The 24,836-nt window shown below is 49.3% G+C and overlaps 1 protein-coding gene and 1 pseudogene across 6 annotated transcripts in view; one reads left to right on the top strand and one right to left on the bottom strand.

Annotated features, from left to right (window-relative positions):
• Window positions 1-220: 220 nt before the first annotated feature.
• The window catches only part of NUP85 (nucleoporin 85), a 30,987-nt gene continuing 6,371 nt past the window's right edge, over window positions 221-24,836 (bottom strand). For 2 of the 6 annotated variants that reach the window (XM_084983632.1, XM_084983633.1), the window contains exons 4-19: window positions 22,486-22,556; window positions 20,818-20,861; window positions 19,254-19,323; window positions 16,328-16,449; window positions 13,548-13,632; window positions 13,272-13,394; window positions 12,930-13,061; window positions 12,573-12,679; window positions 5,510-5,593; window positions 5,294-5,359; window positions 4,935-5,086; window positions 4,051-4,168; window positions 3,842-3,942; window positions 1,449-1,600; window positions 976-1,077; window positions 221-404 (exon numbers count right to left, since the gene is read on the bottom strand). In XM_084983632.1, the coding sequence (XP_084839758.1) occupies window positions 303-404; window positions 976-1,077; window positions 1,449-1,600; window positions 3,842-3,942; window positions 4,051-4,168; window positions 4,935-5,086; window positions 5,294-5,359; window positions 5,510-5,593; window positions 12,573-12,679; window positions 12,930-13,058 (1,113 nt within the window). In that variant the 5' untranslated portion in view covers window positions 13,059-13,061; window positions 13,272-13,394; window positions 13,548-13,632; ... (2 more) ...; window positions 20,818-20,861; window positions 22,486-22,556 and the 3' untranslated portion in view covers window positions 221-302. Of the gene's footprint in view, window positions 405-975; window positions 1,078-1,448; window positions 1,601-3,841; window positions 3,943-4,050; window positions 4,169-4,934; window positions 5,087-5,293; window positions 5,360-5,509; window positions 5,594-6,470; window positions 6,540-12,383; window positions 12,680-12,929; window positions 13,062-13,271; window positions 13,395-13,497; window positions 13,633-16,327; window positions 18,115-18,544; window positions 19,324-20,817; window positions 20,862-22,485; window positions 22,557-24,836 lie in introns of those variants that run through there. The other 4 variants (XM_003131211.7, XM_021066654.2, XM_084983630.1 and 1 more) reach the window with 3 other exon arrangements.
• On the top strand, window positions 5,679-6,094 carry LOC110255914 (DNA-directed RNA polymerases I, II, and III subunit RPABC4 pseudogene; annotated as a pseudogene).

Genomic DNA, 24,836 nt, shown 5'->3' on the forward strand with positions numbered 1-24,836 from the left:
TTAAAGGCAATAATCAGAAAGTTAATCAAATGAATATTCTAGGTGATTTTGAGATGAAGCCAAAATTTCAGAAACACAAAAAACACTGAATGCTCTTGTTCAGGTTTCTAATTGTAGGTGAGAGGGTGCTTCGCCTGCCCTGACTTCTGGGGAAGGCTTTTCTCTAAAACTGAGGTTTATAGCAGTGATAGCTCAAAAACTATACATGTACGAACTTGCCTTATATTTGCAAAAAAAACCACATTTATTCTTTTAAAAATGTATATACATTGCCTTACAAAGATACCATGTTGGAGTTGGCCTCAGGAACCGTCCAACGAGCCTTCTTTTATAATTGACCGAGCAAGATTTCGTGCAAGACCAATTCTCAGCATTTCCACTTTGGTGGTCTCTATGTCATCATCCTAAAAGCAAAGCGAGCCAGCATGAGGAACAGCAGTAATCTTTCCTTCTTTATCACTTCCAGGACTATCTACCCAAAGGTAGATAAAGGGTGTTTAACATTCAGCCAAATCTTCCAGAGATGGAACCACATGCCAAGGACCTCTGACTACCAGGAAAGAAAGCAATCAAGAGGCCAAACACTAGAATCACCCCAAAGAAGTTGGTGTTTCATAGTCATAGGTTGAGAGGCATGTGAGTTTGTAAGGGACCAGTGGTGGTTTTTTTGGTCTGTTTTTTAGGGCTGCACCCATGGCATATGGAGGTTCCCAGGGTAGGGGTCTAATTGGAGCTACAGCTGCCAGCCTACACCACAGCCACATCAGACCTGAGCTGCATTTGCGACCTACACCACAGCTCACAGCAACACAGGATCCTTTAACCCACCAAGTGACGCAAGGGATTGAACCTGAAACCTCATGGTTCCTAGTCGGATTCGTTTCTGCTGTGCCATGATGTGAATTCCAGAGCCAGTGTTTTGGGGGCCTTTTCTCATCTCCATTGTGGAACCAACAAATCAAAAGCTAAACTGACCTGGAGTTGCTGGGCATCGGGCTCTCCATGCGCTGGCCTTTCTGAGATCAGGTCTTCCAGGCATCTCATCAACTCATACGTTTGCTCTGCTGAAAAAATCACCTAGGGGAGAGGTGCTGCTTCGCTTAGCTGCTCCCCAACCACAGCTTGCCCTGCTCTGGGTATGAGTCCAAGTTGAGCCAGCCTTTTGTGCATCCCGTTTGAAGGAGTGTGCTTTGGAAATGCAACCCAGGGAGGGCAGAGCACGCCTATTCTCAGGCCCAGCTCTTCGTGACAGGGCCCTAGGCTGAGCATTGTCAGCAAACAGCTGCTCCATTTCAAATTAAGTAGTCTGCTTTGCAGAATCTATTTCCAGAGTTGGCACCCTGGGGGGACACGCACACAGACCCACTTAGGAGATGATGGATGTACATACATCTGCAACAGCTACAGGATGAAAGGCATAGAAGAAAATCAAGGTGGACTCAGTATACCTGTTTCTGTTCCAAGAGGGGCAGGGCGTCTGTTAGTAGCGTCATCCAGAAAGACCGGGGGGCAATCTGGGACGTCATCAGTGACAGGAGAAGAGAAGCAGCGTCAACAAAACGCTTCTCCCCATATAACCGGTGGAACTCACGGTACTTTCCTATGGAGAATGAAAAAAACCAACAGGTCACCCTGGCCCTAACACAGACTAGCTATTCCACAGAGCAGGGAAATTCTTCCAGAGCAGCCTCCAAGCTCATGGACCGATGGAACCAAAAGGATTCAAAACACATGCTTAAGGAGTTCCCGTCGTGGCTCAGTGGTTAACGAATCCGACTAGGAACCATGAGGTTGCAGGTTCGGTCCCTGCCCTTGCTCAGTGAGTTAAGGATCCGGCATTGCCGTGAGCTGTGGTGTAGACTGCAGACATGGCTTGGATCTGCGTTGCTGTGGCGTAGGCCGGCGGCTACAGCTCTGATTAGACCCCTACCCTGGGAACCTCCATATGCTGTGGGAGCAGCCCAAGAAATGGCAAAAAAAAAAAACAAAAAAAAAAAAAAACAAAAAAAAACCCACAACACATGCTTAAAGGAGTTCTGCAGTGCAACCACAGGCTGGGTGGCCTAGGAATTTCTGCATGCCAAGGGCTTGGCCAAGAAACAAAAACAAACCACCACATGCTCACAAGGGGCTCCAAGGAGCCACATGCCAGAGAATATAAACATCAAATGTTTACTGATGTAGGAGTTCCCTTCGTGGCTCAGCGGATAATGAATCTCACCAATATCCACGAGGACGCAGGTTCGATCCCTGGCCTCGCTCAGTGGGTTAAGGATCTGGTGTTGCCGTGAGATGTGTAGGTCGCAGATGCGGCTTGGATCTGGCATTGCTATGGCTGTGGTGTAGGCTGGTGGCTCCAGCTCAAATTCGATCCCTAGCCTGGGATTCTCCACATGCTGGGGGTGTGGCCCTAAAAAAACAAAAACAAAAAATGTACTGATATAAATGAAAGAACATAGGGGGACAAAGGGACATCTTCCATTCAGAGGAATGCCAACTAAAACACAAGGAATGGTAGTCAGAAAACCACCAGTAGTTACTACAACTAGTGGGTCAAAGTTTGATGAGGAACAAGGCACTTAAATAACCCACAAATTATTAAAGGGAAAACCAGTGCTACGCAGAGGAGACCCCAGTGGCCACCACATTAACCAAGCCGTCACAGTGAACTCCACCAGTAAGGGGATAGACAGCTCAGAGAACACACCACCTCAGTGGAATTCCTGCCCAAATACACCATCTGCGCCTGCTCATGAGATAAACCCAAAGTGAGAACCTTCTACAAGAGCTGAACTGACTCTTCAAAAATGTCAAGGTTAAAGAAGCACCAAGAAAGGCAACAGACACTAGTAAGACATGAAAACTAAATGCACGAATCTGGACAAAATGAAGGGCGTCCCTGATGGAATCAGAACGTGGCCTGTGAAAGGGTGTTAGATCAGTGCTGAACGTCTTAATTTTGAGAACTGGTTAAAGAACTATTTTTTTTTGTCTCTTTAGAGCCGCATACCTGGAAGTTCCCAGGATAGGGGTCGAATCCGAGCTATAGCCACCAGCCTACACCACAGCCACAGCCAAGCCAGATCCGAGCCGAGTCTGCAATCTACACCAGAGCTCAGGGCAACATGGGATCCTTAACCCACTGAGCGAGGCCAGGGATCAAACCCGTATCCTCATGGGTACTGGTTGGATTTGTTACTGTTGAGCCACAATGGGAACTCCAGTAAGAGACTGTTCTTACTAAAGGAAACACATATGCAGGTGTTTATGGAGAAAGGAAAACAGTGTCTCCAACTTACTTTCAAGTTATTCCCAAAAAAGCCTGACTGAGAAATGAGGCCAGATATGTAACTGGTGAGTCTGGGTAAAGAGTATAGGGGAATTCCTTACTTCTTATACTATTTTCATAACTTTTCTCTAAGTTTGAAATTACCGGAAGATAAAATGTTACCAAAAAATATGCCTTGGGAGTTCGGTCGTGGCGCAGTGGTTAACGAACCTGACTAGGAACCATGAGGACGCAGGTGCAATTCCCTGGCCTCGCTCAGTGGGTTAAGGATCTGGCGTTGCCCTGAGCTGTGGTGTAGGTCACAGACATGGCTCGGATCTGGTGTTGCTGTGGTGTAGGCCGGCAGCTACAGCTCTGATTTGACCCCGAGCCTGGGAACCTCCATATGCTGTGGGTACGGCCCTATAAAGACAAACAACACAAAAATATGTGCTTTGCAGAGACTGGCACACGGGTCTATGTGTTTTGGCCTGGAGAAGTCTAGAACCATCCCTCCAATCTCTGTAACGGCCCACTTGTGCTGAAGGTCCAGGGGCCAGAGGCCAGACTCACCCAGGAACGTCAGTCGATCACTGAGCATCATGGCTGGCCCCAGGTTGTCAATGAGATCGAGGTCGGAAAAGCAGCCTCGCTCACAGTAATCCCTGAGGAACCTGCAAGGAAGGCCCGGCCTGGAGATGAGAGCAGCAGTCCCGGGCTCACCTCCTCAGCCTCCCACCTTGCCAGACAGCACCCAGGGAGGGCACACCGGTTGAGCCTACCTGTCTGACACCAGCGTGGCAAAGGCAGCATCTTTGGCTCGAATGCTCCAAGAGAGGGCGGAGCCCAGGCGATTGTTGCGGACAGCTTTCATGGCTAAGATCTTACAAATGCTGCGAACTTTGCAGGGAAAAGAGAAAAGGCACACCTCTCACCCTGTCAGTCGCTCCATTCCTGAACCCCACTGGGACAGGAGCGGCCTTCCCACCTCCTGAACTAGGCTTCTCTATGGGCTCTCCACGTACAGCTTGGCCAGCAGAACTAGGAACTCGAGGGTTCATAAATTCTCTAATTGGCTTTGTTAACAGTAGGACCCACCCTGGAAGGACTGGCTTTGCGAGGGGGCTTCATTTCAGGGGTGGCACAAAGATGTGTCCTGCTCCCCACAGATCAGCGCCTCCTTGATCTGTCCAGGTACTCCAAGCCCTCTCCTCTTCTGGGTCCTGAATGCCATGTGCTTTCACAGAGAGTCATGAACATGCAGTGCCTCCTCCAGGAAGGCAGCTTAGGTTTCTACCAGTCACTCCGCAGCAAGGGGAAGAGAAGGAGCAACCATCCTCGCTCCCCCCGCCACCCCGTGCTCTTCCTGAGCCAGCTCCAGTCCCACTTCCCTACCCAGCCAGCCTTAGCCAGAGCCACCCACTGGGACAGGACAACCCACAGCTGCTCCCGTCTGACCTCTGGTGAAAGCATGAGAGAAGAAGTGACTCAGAACCTTTATAAAGGCAACGTCCTCCACTACTTCCCATCGGACCCCTAGCTCTCTGTCCCTCCCCAGTAGTGTGCTGGGTTTTCGTTTACCTCCTGGCACCTGCTGCCCAGACGCTCTTCAGTCCGGGCAGCACGGCATGAGCACAGAGGTACGCCGGGCAGAGAAGCCACTCACCTTGCTCCGTCATCTGCCGCTGCTCGCAAACCCGCAGCACCTTGAGGGCTTTCTGCTCCGTGCTCAGCGGGATCCGCTCGATATGCAGCTCCAACGAAACTCGGCCCAGCTCAGGGCAGTGGTCAAAGTAATCCACCCCCAGCTGCCACAGGCTGCACAGGTCCAAGGACAGACATGAGGGCCTGGCAAGCCCAGACGCTGCCCTGGGGCTTGGGAATGCGCACTCAAGGCAGCTTCTGCTCCAAACCCTGCAGCCTTCGGGGAACCAGACAGGAGAGAACAGAGTCCAAGCCCCCTCCCCGCCCCCCTGCCCCGACCCCCGGCAGCCACATGCTGAGGAGCACCCACTGCCAGCATACCTGTGATGGGCAAACAGGCCTGAGGCATATTCCAGCAGGAGGAACTCTCTCATGTTGGACCCGAAGCTGGAATAAAACGTAACATGAGACCAAACTCCTGGGCTGCTCTATCCAGGGCCCCCTGTGACAGCCCAACCTCCCTTCCAGGCATTCGGGTACCCCCACACCCAAGGGTCTGGGTGGCAGCGAGAAGAGTGTTGGCCCCAGCATACTTACTAGAGGTTGTGAGACTGGAGGAGTTTGCAGTGATCCAGCAGGTCTGTCAGGTGGGCCACAAACCACCAGTTGCTGAGGGCAATGCTACAAGTTCAAACACCAAGGTAAGGGGCAAAGTCAGGATGAGAGGCCACGGCCCACACGAGTGGAGCATAAGCAGGAATCCCGCATGGCCTCTTATGGGTTTAGGACGGGAGGGACAGCAACAAGCTGGAATCTGCCTGCAAGCTCAGAGAGGTCGCTGCATGCTAGGTAGGGACTAACAGTGGACACGGAGGAAGACATTCAACCCTCAAAACAAGAACCGATGATACCTGTCAGTGAAGAATATCACACAGAAAATGAAATAAAATCCAGGGATCCAATTAGATATAGAGGACGAAGATGCAGAATAATGTACAAGAAAAAGACCGAAAGACTAGTGGCTTTTGAGTTTCGATGAAACATGGAACTCAAAGGAATAGCTCTGTTTGCATTGCATTTGCTATTAACATTTCTCCTCATTGCAGTTTTCATTAGCATGCTTTATGAATACAACTACAGACATGTCACTTTAAAAACTCTTTCTTAATCAAAACCTAGAATCATGGGCGGCCCTTGTTAAAAATGACATTTTCTAGGGCCCGCTAAGGGTCTGATGAAGTTTTTCCATCACTATTTGTAAACTCTCTGGCATCATTTTGTGTGAAGCTTACCAATGCATTTACTGTCGTCAAGTGTGCATACATCATTTTGAGTTATATTTTTCATTTGTTACTTGGCACTGGCCTTTCTGTATCTGTATATAAATGTTTGACTATCTTTCCCATCTTGGGAGAGGGAAAGGAAGCTTTCAATGTTTAAAACTTTTGCCTTGATCTTAAAGATAGAAGTACTATGATACTTCACCTGCTCCAGAATTCATTGTGGAATGTCATGACGGCCTTCCTAAAATTCTCTCATATATCAAATACAGCTCAACTTTTTCTTTTTTTTTTTATGGCCACACCTGTGGCATACGGCAGCTCGCAGGCCAGGGGTCAAATCAGAGCTGCAGTTGCCGGCCTATGCCATAGCCACAGCAGAATGGGTTCTGAGCCTCGTCTGCAACCTACACCACAGCTCACGATAATACTGGATCCTTAAGCCACTGAGTGGGGCCAGGGATGGAACCCACATCCTCAAGGATACTAGTCGGATTCATTACTGCTGAACCACAGTGGGAACTCCTGCTGCATTCCTTGATTGTGTCCTTTTTAGACAAGAGTCCCAATAAATATATCTCCTTATGACAGCCCCCCAACCAAACCCCAACTCACTGGATAATGTTGCTGTTAACCATTATAATTTCATCACACCTCCTTGATGTAGCAACAGTTTAACAGCTGAAAATATTATTTCATCAGTCAGGAGGTGATTTAATGGAAAAGGTATCATATGACTGGATCTCGAGACTGTCCTTTCAGTCACTTACCTCTGTGTCCCTTTCATCTATAAATGGAAGTAATTTTACCTCTTGGCTTACCTGGATTGTTTTCAAGAGAAATATGTGGTAAGATATAAATATATACAAGTGGTAAACTATAAACTGCTCTTAAAAGATTATTTTGGGGGAGTTCCTGCTGTGACTCAGGAGGTTAAGAACCCAACCAGTATCCCTAAGGATGTGTGTTCGATCCCTGGCCTCACTCAGTGGCTTAAAAGGATCTGGCCTTGCTTCGATGTAGGCTGCACACACGGCTCAGATCTGTTGTTGCTGTGGCTGTGGCACAGGCTGGCGGCTGCAGCTCTGATTTGACCCCTAGCCTGGGAACTTCCATATGCTATGGGTATGTCCCTAACAAAAACAAAAGAAATATATTATTTTTGAAAATTCTATTTTCTATATACATGTTAAAAGCATAGCTGTGTCCAAGGGAAAGCACTGCAAATTGGTTCAAATCCAGTCCTGCAGGAGTTCCTATTGTGGCTCAGCGGTAACAAACCCAACTAGCCATGAGGACGCGGGTTTGATCCCTGCCCTCACTCAGTGGCTTAGGAATATGGCGTTGGCCATGAGCTGTGGTGGCTCGGATCCTGTGTTGTGGCCTAGGCCGGCAGCTCCAATTCAACCCCTAGCCTGGGAACTTCTATATGCTGCACCTGCAGCCCTAAAAAAAAAAAAAAAAAAAAAAAAAAAACAACAGACCTGCTACTCAAGGACTGCCCAGTTCATTTCCTTCAACCACAGCTTCATTGTCAAAGTGGAAGAATTATAACGGTCAGTACAGGACTTTAAGATTCTGACAGTATCTTAGGGACTGAAGTTATGAAAAATTCAAACATAATGGACAAAATCAGCAATTACCAGTCCTAAGAATAAAACAGCATATAAGGTGAGAAAGCATCAACTGACAAGATGTAAGACAAGCTGCCTCTTCACAGGTAAAATCACACACATCCCCACCCTTCCTAGAGTAAGTTCATACAGAAAACTAGTCCAGAGGGTTGTTGGAGCAAAGGGCTGCGGATGAGGAATGTGCTATCGGAAGACGAGCGCTCCCGGAACAGGGAAACAGCCAGCGGTAAAGAACTGCGGGTGGAAACAAAGCTCAGCTGCCTCCAACTTCAAGGCGGGTGGAGGCAGCTGACTTGGGGCCTTGTGATGAGAAGCCACTAGGACGGTAAGCAGGAGAATGACCTGGTTTAGGATTTGAAAGGTACTTAGGCTGTCCTGTGAGAAAGGACAGTAGAGACACAGGAGGTAGTGGGACGCCAGTCAGGGGCCACCTGTTAATAGCTCAGGCCAGCAGTGACGGTGGTGGGCCAGGGTAGTCGCTGTGGCGGGAATAAGAACAGCCAGTTGTAAAGTACATTTTCAAGAGGCGCTCACAGGACGTACTGACAGACCGGTCAGTGCTTAAGAGCGCAGGAACAGTATGAACTCTGGCAAAGGCTCTGGATCCAATTACCCGCAGAGCCCCCTGTGAGCCCTCATCAGGGCTCACACTCGTCCATAAGACAGGCGTGAAATAACAGCACTTGGAGTTCCCACTGTGGCCCAAAAGGATCGGTGGCGTCTCTGCAGTGCCAAGGACACAGGTTCGATCCCTGGCCCAGCAGGGTGGGTTAAGGGATCCAGTGTTGCTGCAGCTGAGGCGCAGGTCTCAACTGAAGCCTGGATCGGATCTCTAGCCCAGGAACTCCATATGCCTTGGGGTGGACAAAAAAGAAAGAAAATAACAGCACCTACCCCAAAAGTATGTTGCAAGATAAAATGAAATACTCTGTAAAAGCGAAGCCGTGTTAACTATTACCACCACCGTTCGTATAATTAGTACCACTTTCCACACTGCTAACTGTATTGGCCTTAGGACTGGCCTCCCGGGCACCAGCCTTGCTGTCCTCTTCGCACTACTCTTTCTCAAATACAAACTTCACAGCACTGTCCTGCTAAAAATCCTCAGTGGCTCCCCTTTTTTTGTTGTTGTTTTTTGGGGGTCACACCTGAGGGTCCCAGGCTAGAGGTCAAACTGGAGCTGTAGCCACCGCCCTACACCACAGCAATGACAGATGTCAGCCGCATCTGCAACCTACACCACAGTTCACGGCAATGCTGGATCCTTAACCCACTGAGCAAAGCCAAGGACCAAACCTTCATCCTCATGGATACTCGTCAGATTCACTTCCGCTGAGCCATGACAGAAACTCTGCTCCCCGTGTTTATATTGGGACTATTTGGTCCTTGATGATCTGATTTCTTTCCTACCTCTGTCACCAGTGCAACCCACCTCTCATTTATTTAGTCTTTTGGTTCTAGGGATGTCTGCAGCTCCGCAAGCAAGTAACAGGCCGTGTTCCCTTCTCCATGCCTTCACTCTGCTGGGACGTGACCTTCCCCAGTGTTCTTCACTGAGCTTCGCAGGACTCAACTTAGAGAGCTTGCCCTGACTTCCAGTCTGACATGGGGTTCCTCTCTTGAGGGGTCCCACATCTGGCCCAGACTGTAAACATTGTACAAGAAAAACACCTGTCATCTCAAAGCTTGATGTCCAACAGATGTCAAGTTGCGCTTAAAAGTAAAGAAGTGGGGGTGGGCTGGGCGAGAGGAAATGACACCTCAGCCTCCCGCCAGCTGACGTTACCTAGACTGCGAGCTGATGGTTTTGGAAAAGAGCCAGCAAGGTGGGTCTGGGGGACCCCAGAGCCAGGGGAGCCACAACCTGCCCCAGTCTGCACAGCCCCAGGTCTTCCCAAAGGGATGTGCCAGCCTCAAGGCCGCCGGGCAGTGACCACTGAGGCCGAGAACGAACACCACAGCCTGAGTGACCGAGACCAGGCTGAGTGCCGCATGAACTGGGCCGTCGAGGTCTCCCTGCAGGGCTGTGTGCCTCTGAACACAGGCTTCAGATCTTCGCATACACAGGATGGAGACCTGAGTGCAGGATCTACAGAGACCAGGTGAACAAGCTCCCCGTTCGAAGGTGTTGGGAGGGTCTGCAGTCTGCATTAGCTCTGCAGCAGCTTCTGTTCTACCAGCCGAGGGAGGACGCTGAGCCGGACAGACCAGCGAAGGCCGGCAGTGGCGGCGGCGGCGACAGCCCTCCCCGAGGAAACAACGGTCATGCTCCCGAGGACTGTCTGCCCTGCACTTGGCTGCTCCCATCGCTTCGCCCAACTCTGTGTCCTGCTTTTTCGGTGGCTCTGCAGCAACCCCTGCCTCTGCCCAGCCGAGCTCTGGTGGCTGTGGGCCTCCTGAAAGTGGAGAGTGAGGGTCTGTGCGCCACCACCCTCCACGGCCAAGGTCAGGGGCTGGGCCAAAGGGCCGGCAAGAAGATGGGATCAGGCAAATCTTCCACCGGACCTCTTAGTTTCTGAAAGAAGACCCGACTCCCTGGGCTTTGACACTCCTGAAGAGCTTTACGGGCACCAGGAAGCTGCCATCTTGCTAGGCTCGGAGTAAAGTGCGTGCCAGTTCCGTCTCCTTTTGCCAGACAGCAGGAATGGGCCTCTGCAACCCACAAGACAGGAAACGCGCCCTCGGAGAGGACCCGCCTTCTCCCAGCTGTGGGGCCGATAGGCAAACAGGTGGCCCTTCGGCAGGGGTTCTGTACTCCACTTCGGGAGTCCCCGCTGCCCCTCTGGGTCTGCCCTGCAGAAACCTCCCCTCCAGTGCCTTGAGAGAGGAGCGCCCTCACTCCGCTGTCACAGGGTAGCCGTGACCCCAGCTGACATCACATCTGCATCAGCCAGGCCGCCCCGTCCCACCAACGCACTGGCCCAGCTCCAAAGAGACGTGCCCCCTCCCCTCCGGGCCCAGCTCGGGCCTGACCGGCACAACCCAAGAGAAAGCACATGCCCACAAGACCCCAAATCCAGTCCTTCCGCCTCTAACACCCTCCGAAGAGACTTCGGCCCTGCTTCCAAACCGTGGGATGAGGTCCCGCGACGCGCTTTTCAGGGCCTCCTTCGAAATGGGCTAGGAGATGGCTTCCTGCTCAGGTAAGCCCAAGCTCCTAGATGCAGTGCCAACAGAAGCTTCAGACCCTGTCCTACTTGCCGGGGCAGAGAGGCGCCCAGACTGAGGGGCTACAAGCCGACCTTTCCTCCTTTGCGACTGGCGTTGGAGTGATGCCGTAACCTGTGGATTCACAAAAGCCACCCTCTCTGTTGACACTTCTCTAGCTTTTCCTTCTGTTGCCACTGAAAAGAACGAAGTACCTTCCCTTTTTATTATTCTTCTCCTCGTTCTTTTCAACTCTGTTTTGTTCCTTAAAAGCCGTATGTGGCTTAGGAAGGAGGCCCAGGAGGAAATAACCCACTGCCACTAACAGACAAGCGTCGGGCAAGACTGTTGCTTTAAACTATAGGCAGAGACACTGACAAAGCGAAATAATGACGTGTGTGCCTTTCTAAGTTACTGTCACTACCCGCTCCAGGCAGATGCCACCCCCACCCCCACCGCCATCAGCCAAACTCTTGAAGTTGTCTTCAGGCACCAACTAAAGTCTCTGTAAGTCTCTGAAAAGAACGCTGACACAAAACCCGTTTTCCTTTCTCCAAATCTAAGAGCATTTTCTTGAAGCCCTGGCTCTCTTTTGGCCAAAACAGGAAGAGATGGCAGCAGGTGGGGAACCCTTCCCATTGCCCTGATTTACCAAAAAAAGTAGGTTCAGTCAAGGTCAATGAGTTGATACGTGAGCAAGGCCACCTGCTGCGTTCCTAGCTTTCTTCTGGGCGTCACTGGTGCAACGCCACTCTCCAGACTGCACAAGGGAAGGTAAATTCTTTTTTTTTTTGTCTTTTTTTGCTATTTCTTGGGCCACTCCCACGGCATATGGAGGTTCCCAGGCTAGGGGTTGAATCGGAGCTGCAGCCACCGGCCTACGCCAGAGCCACAGCAACGCGGGATCCGAGCCGCGTCTGCAACCTACACCACAGCTCACGGCAACGCCAGATCCTTAACCCACTGAGCAAGGGCAGGGACCGAACCCGCAACCTCATGGTTCCTAGTCGGATTCGTTCACCACTGCGCCACGACAGGAACTCCGGGAAGGTAAATTCTGACTTATTACAACGTGCAAATTTCTGGAAAGCTCTACCTTGGATCACATTTCACACTCCTTTCCTGCCTTGCTGAAGGTTCAGTGTAATGACAAGATACCCTTTTGGGGAGCGGGCTGATGCAGAATCCCTGCTCTGAACAGACCCAATCAAGGGCCGAAGGTGTGGTACCCTGGCTCACCAGAGAGTGAGACTGTTGAGAGCTCCGTCCCTTACGGTGATTGCATGTTCGTTGGGTTCCAAGAATCCGCTTAGTGTCTGTTAATTCTAGGTTTTAAATATCAAAGGAATTTCCTGCAACGTTATGTTAAGTAAACATCCCTGAAATGGAAACTGTTACAAATACAAGAGCCGTCAAGCCTCAGGAAGGGCCCCAAGCTCTCCAGAGAGAAGCCATGACCTGCCCACATGTGGCTGCACAGGGGCAGCAGGTCTGTGGGAAGAAAGCTGAGACACCAGCAAGCAGAGGCACTGGAGGCGAGGACGGCTGCGAGGGCGGTCCCGCGCGGACCGTACCGCCGGCGGCGGCAGCAGGGCCTACCTGCACTCCTTTATCACTTGGTGGATGTCGAACTCGAAGGCTGCCAACAAGATGTTGTCCAAGGGTTCTGCGCTGCTCTCACCTCCCAGAAACAGGTCCAGGCTGGACTGTGGAAAGGGGGTGACCCATTCAATCCCCAGATGCCAGCAGAGACTCAAGGGGGCAGGCAGGGCTGCTGGGTAAGGCACCCTGGGGAAGGGTGACGGGGTCCTGCAAAAAGCGCCCAAGGAAAGCCCCTTCCTGTTCTCCAGGGGGGTTCAACTCCAAGAGGCCAAGGGGTGAAAATGACCCAGCGGGGGCGGGGCGGCACCTCAGGGTTCCTATGCCCCAGGCGCACTCCGGGGAGCGCAGGCTCACCTGGGCATAGCAGTGCAGGTCCATGGGTTTCACTGTGGGACAAGAGTACAGGAGCCGGGTCACTAGGAAATGGTACCAGTTACTCAGAAGCTCCTTTTGCTCCAACAGGGCAGCTTCGTCTCCCAGCATGATCTGAGAAGAGAGACACGACTCCTTAGCTCTGGGCGAGACTGCTACATCACCTCCTGATCTCGGCTGCAGCACCAGCTTTGAAAGCTCTCTCCTTCCAGACGCAGCTGACAGCCCTGTCCAAGGACCAAGTTCCTGCCGCTGCTGCGCTGGATGCTGCGGTCCCCAGGGAAAGCCAGCTTGGGCCCCGACCTGGACTTGCTTCCCACAGACCTTGCAAAGAGACTCGAGGTGAGGACTGGAGGCGAATGTGCCATCTTGGAGGTGCCGCTCGCACTCCTCGTGCCAGTGCTGCCACTTCAGCTCCAGCTCGGTCAACGTCTGAGTGTTACCAGGCTACGGCAAGAGACACAGAGCGAGCCCGTCAGCACACGACCCCTTATTCTCATTGCAGGACCCCATCTCCAGGACCCGGGAGAGGCCAGCCGCTCCCACATACGCTGAGAACGGGCATTGTCCTCATCAGGTCCCCCAGGACGCGGCACATGCCTGCAGAGGTGGGGCTGGCGTCGGCTTCCTTGGAGAGCATCTGCCGGGCCTCGTCCAGCCGGCCCTGCAGCACCAGGATGGTCACCTGGAGGACACCCAAGGACACACACGTTCACGGCAGGCTCAGAAGCCAGTCCCCTAAGCCCAGACTCTGGCTTTCTAGCCCTGGAGAAGCTCCCGAGGTAATCGGATTCATTGAGTCTCACAGTTTGAACCTGTACCATGCTTCTCAAACCACACATGTAACCCACTGAGGTTGTAACTTTTTAAAAATAAGCACAATAAAATAAAAAATTCCAAGTGCATCAAATAAAGTACTGGTTCATAAAACTCTGAGTTCAAATACATACATACATGCACATATACAATCAACATTATTACCACTGAGCCTCTCCAGTCAGATTCCGTATCTGTGCAGACGGCTGCCTGCTGAAATTTATTTGTAACCCCCAAGTCAATATCTGAGGTGCTTTCACCATCATTTCTGGACATGTGCCCAGAAAGGGGCAACAAATGTGAGTCACCTGATACACACGTTACCAGCTGAGGCTGAACAACTGGAGTTCCACCTTCTGGTATCAGCTCTCACACTAAATAAGTATCTTTTTTGCGATCTATTTAGCGCCGTATTTTTTACATTTTCATGCGTTTTGTTGGGCCCCCAAGCGTTGTGCTGAAGTGCCGCTCAGTGCTAAGTGCAAAGAAGGCTATAACGTGCCATGTATCATGTCAGAATATACATGTTAGATGAGCTTCATTCAGACAAGGTTTACAGGGCTGTTGGCCATGAGTTCAATGCTAATGAATCAACAAGATATATATATATATATGTATACTTTTTTTTTTTTTTTTTTTGGTCTTTTTGCCTTTTCTAGAGCCGCTCCTACGGCCATAGAGGTTCCCAGGCTAGGGGTCTAATTGGAGCTGTAACTGCCAGCCTAAAGCACAGCCACAGCAACACAGGATCTGAGTCGTGTCTGCAACCTACACCACAATTCACGGCAACACTGGATCCTTAACCCACTGAGCAAGGCCAGGAATCGAACCTGCCACCTCATGGTTCCGAGTCGGATTCGTTAACCACTGCGCCATGATGGGAACTCCAACAACATATATTAAATAAGGTGTTTCGAAACAGAAACATACGTAAAAGAAGATTATAAACCGACCAGCTAACAAAAACGTTGTGACCAGAGGCTCGAAGGAAACCTATAATTTCCTAACAAGGAGCAATGGTTGAATAATCAAAAACTTGGGGTTCCAGGAGATTCTACAGACCATAACTATCTACAGAATCAACATTACACATAAATTGTAAAAAATATATACGTAAAACACGCACAGTAAAATTTCTTACTACAAGTCAGCTCAAAAAACCAGGAATACTGGAGGCTCAGTAGGAACAAACCCAACTAGTATCCATGAGAACAAGGGTTCAATCCCTGGCCCTGCTCAGTGCCCCCCTCCCCCGCCATCACCTCAAAGCCAAGAATATATATGCCGACACATCCCATCTTCTCTCTCTAGCCTAGACAGCCTCTTCTGAATTCCAGATATGTGTCTCCTACTGCCCAGTCAATGCCTCCACCTGGATCTCACAGGCATCTTGCTGAACATGCCTCAAAGCAAATACGTGATACCTCAACTCACCAACCTACATTCTTCTATTTCTCACACATCCAATCCATCAATAAATATCAACTCCATTTTTTTTTATGTCGACACCCGCAGCACGTGGCAGTTCCAGGGCCAGGGATTGAACCTCGCCACAGCAGCAACAACACCAGATCCTTAACCCGCTGAGTCACAAGAGAGCTCCTCAACTCTATCTTTAAGCCTCATGCAGACTCGGCCACTTCTCACCATCTCCACCGCTCAGCTCCTACTCTTGTCCCCGTCACCACCGCCTCTGCCTGGCTTAGTTCCACAGCCTCCAGACCGGTCTCTGCTCCACCTTTGCTCTGTTCTCAGCAGTGTAGCCAGAAGAGCCTTTGAAAACCTAGATCAGATCACGGAACTCCTTTTTCGACTCTCCAATGTGCCCCCACACCATCTGACTCAGGAGTAAAACAAGAGCTCCAACGGTGTCCATCAACTAGTTCATACACTCTCATGTTTTTTTTTTTTGAGGGCGGGTGGCGCACCCACGGCATCTGGAGGTTCCCAGACTAGGGGTCTAATTGGGGCCACATCTGAGATCTACACCACAGCTCACAGCAACACCAGATCCCTAACCCACTGAGCAAGGCCAGGGATCAAACCCACATCCTCATGGATACTAGTCAGGTTTTTAACCCCCTGAGCCACAACGGGAACTCCCAATCTCTGTTTTTAATAGCTTTACTGAGTGATAATTTACACACTACAAATACTCACCTACCTGTGTAATTCAGTGAGCTGAAGTATGTTTACAGAGGGTGCACCATGACCACAATCAGTTTTGTAAACATTTCTATCACCTGAAATCGCCCCCTGCTCACTTACTCTTGCCAATTCCCTGCCTAGCACTCATCAAGTGGTTCTGTAGCATCTCCAAGTCTTTTCATCCTAGATCCACAAAGAAATACAAATTCCCTTCTCACTGCAAAGTACAGAGCGCTGCTTTCCTCAGATGATAACTTGGTCCTAGGCTCCCCCGTGGAGCAGGGAAGGAAAGATCGAGGCAGGACTGCATAATCACAGACTCAAAGAGCCAGCGCACACCCTCGGGCCTGTCTGTGGGCCCAGAAGACAATGAGGGGGTGGAAGGCAAGGAGGCCTGCGCTGCCTGAGGTTCTTACCAGCTTCCAGAAGTCCTGGTGTTTGCTTGGATTCTCACTGCCCAGAACATCTGCCGACAAACTGTCCACCTCACACACGTGCAATCGGACCCAGTCAAGGAGGTGAAGGAGGAGGGGGCCGGCTGGGAGGAAAATTCTCATCACAACAAAAGCAGTAAATTCCCCTTTCCCCCAAAGCAAAGAATGCAGGCCAGACGAGCTGAGTATGTAGCAAGTGGTTTATCCCTCTTAAGAGAGCACACGTGGTCCTTTTTTTTTGTTTTTGTAAGGGCCACACCCAAGGAATATGGAGGTTCCCAGCATAGGGGCTGAATCGGAGCTGCAGCTGCCACCCTATACACCACAGCCACAGCAACGCTGGATCCTTAACCCACTGAGAGAAGCCAGGGACGGAACCCCCACCCTCATGGACACCCATCGGATTCATTTCCTCAGCACCACAATGGGAACTCCCACACATGGTCCTGAATACAGGGCCGAGCTAGCAAGTGGACTTTCATGGAATGCTTCCTCTGTGCCAGGCAACTCCACCTTTCACTGAATCCTGGAAAGTGCTGAACAGGAGACCCAGACATCACACCCCCAGATTCTTCCTAACTACGCAATACTTACAGGCTGTGTAAGTCATGGCCATACAGGGACTAGTACTGCCCAGGTGCCAGGTATACAACAAAGATAAAAACCTAGAGTTCTCTTGTGGCACAGCAGGTTAGGGACTTGGCGTTGTTACTGCAATGGCCTGGGTCAACACTGTGGTGGGGGTTTGATCCCTGGCCCAGAAACTTCCATATGCCAAAGGCAAGACGAAAAAAAAAGACTGAAACATGGTGATAGCCCTCAAAATATAGTGGAAGAGGCAGACAAGTAATCTTAATTTCAAATTGCTCAGTACTTTAGCAAAAGCATAAAAAGCGACAACTGCAGAGACTTTGGGGGCAGGGGGCGGTGGGGGTGGGGGTTGCACCCTTGGCCTGCAGAAGGTCCCTGGCTAGAGATCAAACCTACACCACAGCAGCGACTCAAACTGCTGCAGTGATAACACCAGATCCTTAAATTAACCCAGTGAGCCACAAGAGAAGTCCTACACAGACTATGAATACACATTAAAGATAACAGCAAACATAAAACCATTAAAAGAATTTTAAAAAAAAAGGAGTTCCCGTTGTGCTGCAGCGGAAATGAATCCGATTAGGAACCATAAGGTTGCCAGTTCAATCTCTGGCCTTAATCAGTGGGTTGAGGATCCAACATTGCTGTAAGCTGTGGTGTAGGCCATAGACACAGCTCGGATCCGGCATTGCTATGGCTGTGGTGTAGGCCAGCAACTGTAGCTCCAATTCAACCCCTAGCCTGGAAACCTCCATATGCCGAGGGTACGGGCCTAAAAAAGACAAAACACACACACACACACACACAAGAACTAAAAACAAAGGGCGTTCCCATTGTGGCACAGTGGAAACAAATCCGATTAGTATCCATGAGAATGCAGGTTCGATCCCTGGCCTCGATCAGTATGTCAGGGATCCAGCATGGCTGTGGCTATAGCTCTGATTCAACCCTAGCCTGGGAAGTTCCATATGCCTTGGGGTGTGGCCCTTAAAAAAAAAAAGAAAAAAGCCTAGTACCTCCACAAAGAGCCTATTCAAGCCAGGATACAGAACGGACCACAATTTAATTCGGATCACAGTGAACTTGAAGGGCTACCCCGACCCAACCTCTAACAAAACATTCTCTCCAGGTTTTTTGTATTTTTAAGGCCGTACCCGTGGCATGTGGAGGTTCCCAGGCTAGGGGTCAAATTGGAGCTGTAGCCGCCGTCCTACACCACGGCCACAGCAATGCCAGATACGAGCTGCATCTGTGACCCACACCATAGCTCCTGGCAACGCCGGATCCTTAACCCACTGAGAGAGGCCAGGGATCAAACCCACAACCTCCTGGATCCTAGTCAGATTCCTTTTCACTGTGCCACAAGAGGAACTCCTAACAAGAGAATTCTCAGAGTTCCCCTCGTGGCTCAGTGGTTAACGAATCTGACTAGGAACCATGAGGTTGCGGGTTCGATTCCTGGCCTTGCTCAGTGAGTTAAGGATCCGGCGTTGCCGTGAGCTGTGGTGTAGGCCACAGACGTGATTCGGATCCTGTGTTGCTATGGCTCTGGCGTAGGCTGGTGGCTACAGCTCCAATTCGACCCCTAGCCTGAGAACCTCCATGTGCCAAGGGAGCGGCCCTCAAAATACAAAAATACAAAAATAAATAAATAAAAAGAATTCTCAAAGTGCCTTTGCCTCCCCCACGTAATCCCTCCTCGTATCCCTAGAGCCCTTTTCCTTTAAAGATTTCACACAAGAGAAGTGTGCTGGCTCACGTTTCTGGAGACGAGACGTCTGAGACCAAAGCACTGGCAGGGCTGGTCTCTTTGGAGGCCAGAAAGAACCAGAGCCACGCTTTCCCCCCCTTCTCCTGACACTTCCTTAAGTGTGACCAACCGTGACAGAAACACGGACCACCCTTCGACATGCTGGTTTGACAGGTGTTCTTGGTATTTGTCAGGGGTCACCTGCCTAACATTTCAGGTTTTCAGAGGACATTCCAGTCCTTCTTGCAGTTTCTGACAGAACGGCAGGCTTCTCTGTAATATCTTTTCTAGTGGTTTGTTGATGAAAAAAAGTATTTTAGGAGCTTCCGTGGTGGTGCAGGTTAAGGATCCAAAATTGCCACTGCTGTGACTTGGGTCACTGCTGTGACTTGGGTCACTGCTGTGACTTGGGTCACTGCTGTGGCGTGAGTTCAATCCCCGACCCACATGGCAAAGGCGCAGCTGGGGCGGGGAGGGAGAGCATTCTAGGCCACAGACCATTCATCACCACACAGGGAGGAGCAGGGGGACAGCCCTGACGTCATGACAGGATGATTCTGGGCTTACCTGGGGCCACTTCAATAAAAAGAATCTCACAAAGGTTCCAAATGAGCTCCATGGCTGACAAAATGGAGATCTAAGGGAAAAGTGGAGACAAGATTTTGACTGAAAACATTCCTGAGGTTCTTTTCCTTAGAGCAAAGGAACAAAGCAGCGCTTGAAACACATGACGGTCATTCATTAACTCACTGGCTACAGCGCGGTCCGTGGCAGGGCTTCCCACAGGGCAGCCAGGGAGGAATTGAGGGGTGGGACATGGGCTTTTTTTCTTTTTTTTTTTTTTTTTTCAGATTTTTAGGGCAGCACTCACGGCACATGGAAGCTCTCAGGCTAGGGATTGAATCCGAGCTGTAGCAGCCAGCCTATACCACAGCCACAGCAACTCGGGATCCAAGCCATGTCTGTGACCTACACCACAGCTCGCGGCAATGCCGGATCCTTAACCCACTGAGTGAGGCCAGGGATCGAACCACATCCTCAAGGATGCTAGTCAGATTCGTTTCCACAGAGCCACGACGGGAACTCCCCAGACTAATAATTTTTATTTTAATGGCTATAGTTTTAATTCAACGTGCAGTAGAAAAATATAACTAGCTCATCACACCCATGATCTTAATGAATATTATGGTTTAGGACGAAGCTCTGAGTAACAAGGGAAAGATGATTTTTTAGGAAAATATTCAATAAATGATGTATAACATGTAGATACAGCAAAAATTGTAAAGTTGGTATTTACAGGACTGACATTTAGGATATTAAAAGGCAAACCCAGGAGTTCCCATTGTGGCTCAGGAGGTTAAGAACTTGACTAGTATCCATGAGGATGCAGGTTCGATCCCTGGCCCCACTCGGTGGGTTAAGGATGTGGCGTTGCTATGAGCTGTGGTGTAGGTCACAGATGCAGCTCAGATCCCAAGTTGCTATGCCTGTGGTGTAGGCCAGCAGCTGCAGCTCCAATTCAATCTCTAGCCTGGGAACTTCCATATGCCACGGGTATGGCCATGAAAAGCAAATAAGGAAAAATGGAGGGGGAAAAAAAAGGGCAAACCCAGGAGTTCCCTGATGACAAAGTAGTTTAAGGATCTGGGCACTGTCGTTACTGTGGCTTTGGTCACTGCTGTGGCACTGGTTCGATCCCTGGTCCTAGAGCTTCTGCATGCCACAAGCACAGCAAAAAAAAAAAAAAAAAAAAAAAAAGGCATAATAACCTAGGAGCTCAGTAAAAACACTAGGTCCATCACTTAAATAAAGTTTAGAAGACTAACCAGTGATTCCAAAAGCTCAGCTCACTAGTCTGGGTGACACAATGTGGTTCGGATTCATAGTTCCCCTAAGAACTGAAAACTCATAGAAATATTCACCAGGACACTCTCGTGTTCCAAAGTACCAGACTTGGAAGGGGGCGCCAGGAAATTCAAGATGATTCTAACCACCCCAAGGAGTTGCCTGTCTAGTGGGAAAAAAAGAGATTTCTGCAAAATTGGTGACTGCAAAGCCAATCCATGTAGATGCTGAAACAGAGAAGGACAGGACGGTACCAATACCGCAAAAGTGGCCGCATCCCCCTTACCTGGCTGCTAAACTGGCCGCCACTGGCTGGATCTTTAGCAGCAACTAATAAAACACAAAACATTATTTTTTATTATTTTTAATTTATTTTATTTTATTTTTTCCTTTTTAGGGCCATACTCACAGCATATGGAGGTTCCCAGGCTAGGGGTCTAATCGGAGCTACAACTGCTGGCCTACGCCACAGCCATAGCAATGTCAGATCCGAGCAGCATCTGTGACCTACACCACAGCTCACAGCAACACTGGATCCTTAACCCACTGAGCGAGGCCAGGGGTCGAACCTGCAATCTCATGGTTCCTAGTTGGATTCATTCCCAATGAGCCACAAGGGGAATTCTCAACACAAAACATTTTAAATTAGCACTGGGATCTTAGTCTTACTGTTACAGCTTCATATAAAGGTACGGCAGCTCGTACCTTCTAATGACTCCCAACTTTCACAGATTTTTAAAAAATGCTTCACAAATCTTTGTTGTAGATCAGGGACCTCAAACTGAGGCCCTTAAATTACAAGTGGCTCTTTCAGCTACAAAATAGCAAACACAGAGACCACCGTGTTATATAAGAGTACCCAGCATCCAGGCTTTCATGGTTTTTTGTGGGTTGTTTTTGTTTTCGTTTTGCTTTTTTAGAACCGCACTCATGGCATATGGAAGTTCCAAGTCTAGGGGCTGAATCAGAGCCGTAGCTGCCAGCCTACACCACAGCCACAGCAACGCCAAAGCCAAGCCACGTCTGCCACCTACACCACAGCTCACAGCAACACCAGGTCTTTAACCCACTGAGAGAGGCCAGGGATCAAACCCACGTCCTCATGGATGCTAGTCAGATTCATTTCCGCTGAGCCACTTGCAGTTCCCATTGTGGCACAGTGGTTAACGAATCCAACTAGGAATCATGAGGTTACGGTTCGATCCCTGCCCTTGCTCAGTGGGTTAAGGATCTGGTGTTGCCGTTGAGCTGTGGTGTGGGTCGCAGACGCGGCTCGGATCCCAAGTGGCTGTGGCTGTGGCTGTGGCGTAGGCCAGCAGCTATAGCTCCTATTCAACCCCTAGCCTGGGAACCTCCATGTGCCAAGAGAGTGGCCCTAAAAAAGGCAAAAAGACATTTCCGCTGAGCCACGATGCGAACTCCAGGGCTCTCATGGTTTAAAAAACCACTACCAAAGACCTGGGAATGTGACTGTCAAAGATTTTTTTTTTTTTTTTTGGCTTTTTAAAAGGGCTGAACCAGCAGCATAATGGAAGTTCCCAGCCTAGGGGCTGAATCGCAGTTGCAGCTGCCAGCCTACACCACAGCCACAGCTACACCAGATCTGGGCTGTATCTGTGACCTACACCACAGTTCACGGCAATGCTGGATCCTTAATCCACTGAGCGAGGCCAGGGATCGAACCGGCATCCTCATGGATACTAAGCGGATTCGTTACCACTGAGCCATGGCGGGAACTCCTGTCGAAGATCTTTATTCTGGCCCTTTGGCCTCGTATTTGTCAACTCAGTATGTTCTAATTTGAAAAGCATAATTAAAACAATTGTCAAAAAATTAAGGATTACATAAGATGGGAACGTAAGAGTTTTGAACTGGAATGTCAATCAGATTTTATCTTGTACTATTTAAAGTCAGATACGTCAACTACTATTACACATACACACAAAATCCTTACTTGCAAGCTGGTGCATTTCCTCCATGCACGCTCTTATGACTGATCGGTAGTTTTTACTCACTCGAACCAATCTACAAAAAATGAAATGACATACAAGATGAACCTGGAACATTCTGTGGTGATAGAAAAGTAAGGGACACCTTGCGATGATAGAACGTATCCAAAAAATAAAAAGGGTAACAGCTTGCTGAAAGACAGGAGCCAACCTGAAGGAGCTCCTAATGGTCAAAGCAAACTTGGGCAACCCAATAAAATAAGATGTAACTAAATATCATGGACCAAAATAAATACCCAGGAGTCCATAATGATATTAAGTGTTGCAAATGAGACCCACTGATGGACTCAAAAATTAGTGGTTGAAATACTTATTAGTTACAAAAGGAAAGATGGTAACTTCGCAATAGAGAAACCCAGTAGAAACCACATTTAACAAGTAATCAAGGTCGACATTAATGTAACAAACACTGGCATCATGAACCTTGGGATACAATGTACTGAGAACGAATCATAACACTTCTGGGGTAGTCTTACTAAAAAGGTGTAATTTTTCTTGTCCCATCATGAGAAAACACCAGACAGGAGTTGCCATCATGGCTCAGTGGGAAAGAACCCAACTAGTAACCATGAGAACACAGGTTCGATCACAGGCCTCGCTCAGCGGGTTAAGGATCTGGCGGTGCTGAGAGTGGTGGTATAGGTCACAGACGCAGCTCGGATCCTGCGTGGTTGTGGCTGTGGTTGTGGTGCAGGATGGCAGCTATAGCTGCGATTCGACCCCTAGCCTGGGAACTTCCACATGCCGAAGATTCGGCCCTAAAAAGCAAATAAATAATTAAATAAATATCAGTAATGTGGTTATGTAAGATACTACACTAGAGAGATCAAGTGAGAGCTGTACAGAACCTATCATTTTTGTAACTTTTCTATAAGTTTAAAATTAGTGGAGTTCCCATCATGGCTCAGTGGTTAACGAATCCAAGTAGGAACCATGAGGTTGCAGGTTCGATCCCTGGCCTTGCTCAATGGGTTAAGGTTAAGCATTGCTATGAGCTGTGGTGTAGGTCGCAGACACAGCTCGGATCCCAAGTTGCTGTGGCTCTGGCATAGGCCGGCAGCTGCAGCTCTGATTAGACCCCTAGCCTGGGAACCTCCATGTGCCACAGATGCAGCCCTAAAAAGACAACAAAAAAATAAAATAAACAAAAAAAATTAAATTAGTTCAGGAGTTCCCATCGTGGCTCAGCACAAACGAATCTAACATCCTTGAGTACACAGGTTTGATCCCTGGCCTTGCTCCATGGGTTAAGCATCCAGCGTTAATGCTTCAAATTAGGACATTTACACATGAATCATTGTGGAAGTCGCCCTGGTCAGTGTGCGTGAGGCGGAAGTCACAGGTGTCAAAAGGCAGGAGTTCTAATTGTGGCTCAGCAGGTTAAGAACCCGATGTCTGTGAGAATGAGAATTTGATCCCTGGCCTCGCTCAGTGGATTAAGGATCTGTGAGCGGTGGTATAGGTCGCAGACACAGCTCATATCTGGCGTTGCTGTGGCTGTGGTGTAGGCGAGCAGCCACAGCTCTGATTTGACCCCTAGCCTGGGAACCTCCATATGCCTCGGGTTCAGCCCTTAAAAAAAAAAAGAAAAAAAAAAAGTGTTGTGAATGAAACACAGGAGGGAAAAAACTGGTTTCTTCAGTAGAAATACCAACATTGTCCATATGAATGGACACGAAGAAAAATCTAACAGGGCTTCTCAAACTCCGCTGTGCTTAAGACTTACCTAGAGATTTTGGGATCCACCCATAGACTTTGGTGATATAAAGTAGGGCCTGGAGTTCCCGTCGTGGCGTTGCCGTGAGCTGTGGTGTAGGTCCCAAACGCGGCTTGGATCTGGCATTGCTGAGGCTGTGGTGTAGGCCGGCGGCTACAGCTCCAATTAGACTCCTAGCCTGGGAACCTCCATATGCCGAGGGTGCAGCCCTAAAAAGACAAAAAAAAAAAAAAAAATAACAATAATAATAATAATAATAAAGTAGGTCCTGAACAAGCACCTGAGACAGATGCAGCTAACTCATAAACCACACTTTGAACAATTCTAGTCTATAAATAGTACAAGTTTTGTGGTCTCTTACAAAAAGAAAAAAAAAGGCCTTGAGAATAATTCTTTTTTTGTTGTTGAAGTTGCAACCCAGGCTGCAGCAACACCAGCTCCTTAACCCACTGTGCCGGGCTGGGGACCAAACCTGTGTCCCAGCACTCTCAAGACGTGGCCAATCCCGTTTCACCACAGTAGGAACTGAGACTAATTCTTTAAAGACAAAACTAAACTCCCAATAATGGGAACCCATGC

The sequence above is a fragment of the Sus scrofa genome, chromosome 12, assembly GCF_054392235.1.
Source record: "Sus scrofa isolate SSC_HxYL_T2T_F1_AM1 chromosome 12, Sscrofa_HxYL_maternal_Yorkshire_Landrace_v2.0, whole genome shotgun sequence".
Classification (NCBI taxonomy): domain Eukaryota; kingdom Metazoa; phylum Chordata; class Mammalia; order Artiodactyla; family Suidae; genus Sus; species Sus scrofa.